We start from the raw sequence: 3,515 nt of genomic DNA, 5'->3' as shown, positions 1-3,515 counted from the left end.
GCCCTAAGGTGTAAATGAACAACATTTGAAAAAACGGAATGACATTTGAAAAAAACGGACAGTCAAACAGGAAATTTTTGTCGTTTTATGCTGTTAATAATGTTTAAAATAAAGCTTCCTGTTTGGCTTAATGTAATTCCGTTTTTTCAAATGTGATTCAGTTTTTTCAAATTTAATTCCGTGTTTTCTAATGTGATTCCGTTTTTTCAAATATAATTGTTTTTTTTCAGTGATTCCGTTTTTTCTAATGTAATTCAGTTTTTTTCAAATGTAATTCAGTTTTTTCAAATGTAATTCAGTTTTTTCTAATGTAATTCCAGTTTTTCAAATATAATTCCGTTTTTTTCTAATGTGATTCCGTTTTTTCAAATTTAATTCCGTTTTTTTCTTATGTGATTCCGTTTTTTCTAATGTAATTCGGGCCACTTCCGCTTCGGCCACTTCCACTTCGGCCACTTCCACTTTGGCTTAATGTGATTCAATTTTTTTCTAATGTAATTGTTTTTTTGTTTTTTTTTATGTGATTCCGTTTTTTCTAATGTAATTCTGTTTTTTTCTAATGTGAATCCGTTTTTTCTAATGTAATTCAGTTTTATCAAATGTAATTCTGTTTTTTTCAAATGTGATTCCGTTTTTTCAAATGTAATACATTTTTTTTCAAAGGTAATTTTGTTCTTTTTTAATGTAATTCAGTTTTTTCAAATGTAATTGTTTTTTCAAATGTGATTGCGTTTTTTTCAAATGTGATTCCGTTTTTTCAAATGTGACTCAGTTTTTTTCAAATGTAATTTTGTATTTTCTAATGTGATTCATTTTTTTAAAAAACCACTCACTGCAGCCGATGATCACTCTGCATTTAGATAAATGTTTATGAAATACTTTTGGCAAGTTTCAGGCCAACTCATCTAGGCCAGCGGATCAAAAAGCTTAGCCTGGCTGCCAACATGGTATACAACCTTAGAAACAGTAGCAGGACAAACATTGCATCAGCAGGACAGGTCAGCACTTTTTAATCCTATAGTCTTAGCTTCATTAATGTCAAAAGAATCTGATCTTGTTGTATGTTAATATTCATATATTAAGTTATTGTAAATATATCAATAATAATTTGTGACACAGATCCAGTTGGGCTTGTTGCTAGTTAAACAGTTGGCAGCTGTCGGCTGTGCGCAGTAGCCCGTTTTAGATGCTATCTTTGCTTCTCCAGGTGTCACAAATGCAAAAAATAAAATAAAATAAAAATGAGCGGGATGTGCGCCCTTTAATGTTTTCTAATAACAATTAAAATACGGTCACAAATTCCAGTCATAAATATTTTGGACGCGTAAAAAAGATATGTAACCTTGTAAAAAAAAATGTTTGTGTAAAAAAGATTGTGCCCATATTGATATAACTGTGCTGTACACACAAAGCTCCACCTGTGTGTAGTAGAACCACATTCCAGTCGCAATGTCCATAGCTTGACTTCCTGGAGTGAAGCAATAACGAGGAACAGCAGCAGAAACTTTACTTCTATGTTCAAACAACAAAGGTTATCAATATGGATGGAGGATTATCTGGTATAAAGCCAGCAGCTGACGAAATTCAGAAGATTTGTGACACGGTGAGCTTTACTCAGACCTAATTCTTCAAAACTTTCACATACAAACTTGTTGTTCTGAATTTAACTAATTGCGTGTATTCATCCACAATCAGGTGCAGAGTGAAGTGGAGGACGAGACAAATAAAACCTACAGCGAGTTCAAAGCGACTGAATATCGACAACAGATTGTAGAAGGAGTTTTCTACCTCATCAAGGTGATGAACACTGTTTACATCATATCATACACTGTCATTCAAAGTTAAAGAGCAGAGCATCAGATATAAAAAGAAATTGATCTAATAATCGTGATTTCATGGTTTCAGAAGAGCCTCTGTTTATAATAAAACAAGACTAATAATGGTGTCTCCTCTGTGCAGGTCCATGTGGGAGGAAGTGATTTCCTTCATATTTATGTCTTCCAAAGCCCCCACCTGGAGGATAAAGTAGAGATCATACTGAAGAGAGTAGAACAGCACAAAGATGAAGATCCTCTTGATCCCATCAGACCCTACCACTAAACACAGTGTGGTTGGTCATAAGAGTCACACAGCCTGGAAGTTCTGCTTTCACGTTCACTCTCAGGGAGGTTTTGTGTTTATCCTGGTCCAAATTATATGTGATGACTTTACTAATCATGCTTTATTATTGCAATAACAATAGCTTTTTTATTAATCAAACATTGATGATAGTTATCAGCTAATAAAGGAAGGGATGCACTCCCCCCTATTAAATAGAATAATAACAAAGTTCATGCTCAATAATCCAGGTATACAATCCAACATTTTTCAGTCAGGTCATCTCGAGTTTCTTTTTTGTGCTGAAACGTTTCGCCTTCGATCCGGAAGGCTTCATCAGTCAAGGAAACACAACACAAAACTGATTCTTCCCCCAACAGCTTACTCCAAAGTGTAAGAAACCAGTTTGGTTAGTGCTAGACGCCCCCTCCTCCATTGCCAGCCCTCTTCCTTGTTGGCAGTCCTGTCAAACTGGTTGAAAACAACAAAGTCCATGCTCAATAATCCAGGTATACAATCCATCATTTTTCAGTCAGGTCATCTGGACAGTTTCTTTTTTTGGTTGTGCTGTGTGAATAGAATAATGTTAATAAATGTATTCAAAAGGCCTGAGTTCACAAGATTTAAAAATAATAATTGTTTTGTGTGTTTTGAATAAATGGAAAAAGATTCCAGTTTCTATTGTTCTTTACCACCACAGATATAATTTACTCAAATTTACAACGACATGAAGTTTATGTGGAAGTAACCGAGTCATCCTAAACATGTACACACTTGTTCAAGGTGGACGCTTTCTCCTCTCCCTCCCCTGTTCGCCTCTTCCTCCTGCTTTTGCTCTTTGTGTGTGTCTCGGAGCTCCTGGTATACATCTTCTGAATGAAAAATACTATTATGGATCTGATGAGCTGGACTTTCAACGCAATTGACAAAATCTTTCCAACAAATCAACAGGGTCCTGGAGAGCCCTCATGTCCTGCCGAGACTCACGCTGCAGGATACATCAGGGATGTGTGGGGAGTTTGGCTGCTGATGTGTCTTTCAGTCCTGTTTCAGGAGGACGCTGAAGACCTTTATAAAATTGGATTCATTATAGCAGGGTTTCTGCTTTTTGGCATCTGTGGGTCCCTATGTTATCAATTTTTGAAGAAGACATCGGCAGCAGTTTTGGCCATGACAAAACTGCCAAGTCCATGTGAAGGTTTGGTTCGTGCTACGAGTACTCAAAATCGTCTGATTTACGAGCTAAACCACAAGATGGAAGTGATTTGTGAGAATCGCAGGCCACCTGCGGCTTCTAGGACTCACCAGCATGTTGGAGTCAACCTTGAAGAAGGCTCATAGCACGGATCAGTGGAATACCCATACATGTGGCCATTTTGGATCTGGAAAGTACCAGCGGGACTCAAGGCTGACAAGAA

The 3,515-nt window shown here is 36.6% G+C and overlaps 1 protein-coding gene across 1 annotated transcript; it reads left to right on the top strand.

The window, feature by feature from the left end:
- The first annotated feature begins 1,476 nt into the window (after positions 1 to 1,476).
- On the top strand, positions 1,477 to 2,100 carry LOC119426399 (leukocyte cysteine proteinase inhibitor 1-like). Its single transcript, XM_037693963.1, has 3 exons — positions 1,477 to 1,603; positions 1,696 to 1,797; positions 1,960 to 2,100. Exons 1-3 carry the CDS (start codon positions 1,541 to 1,543, stop codon positions 2,098 to 2,100), a joined length of 306 nt encoding a protein of 101 aa, XP_037549891.1. The 5' UTR covers positions 1,477 to 1,540.
- Positions 2,101 to 3,515: the final 1,415 nt, after the last annotated feature.

The sequence above is a fragment of the Nematolebias whitei genome, chromosome 20, assembly GCF_014905685.2.
Source record: "Nematolebias whitei isolate Nwh7 chromosome 20, NemWhi1, whole genome shotgun sequence".
Classification (NCBI taxonomy): Eukaryota; Metazoa; Chordata; class Actinopteri; order Cyprinodontiformes; family Rivulidae; genus Nematolebias; species Nematolebias whitei.
The sequence above is the reverse complement of the archived record's forward strand: the minus strand, read 5'-3'. Positions and strand labels throughout refer to the sequence as shown.

Coding starts and splice junctions, on each gene's coding strand:
- LOC119426399 (XM_037693963.1), top strand. CDS start 1,541: ATGGATGGAGGATTATCTGGTATAAAGCCAGCAGCTGACGAAATTCAG. Junction 1,604..1,695: donor TTCAGAAGATTTGTGACACG/GTGAGCTTTACT, acceptor ATCCACAATCAG/GTGCAGAGTGAAGTGGAGGA. Junction 1,798..1,959: donor GAGTTTTCTACCTCATCAAG/GTGATGAACACT, acceptor TCCTCTGTGCAG/GTCCATGTGGGAGGAAGTGA.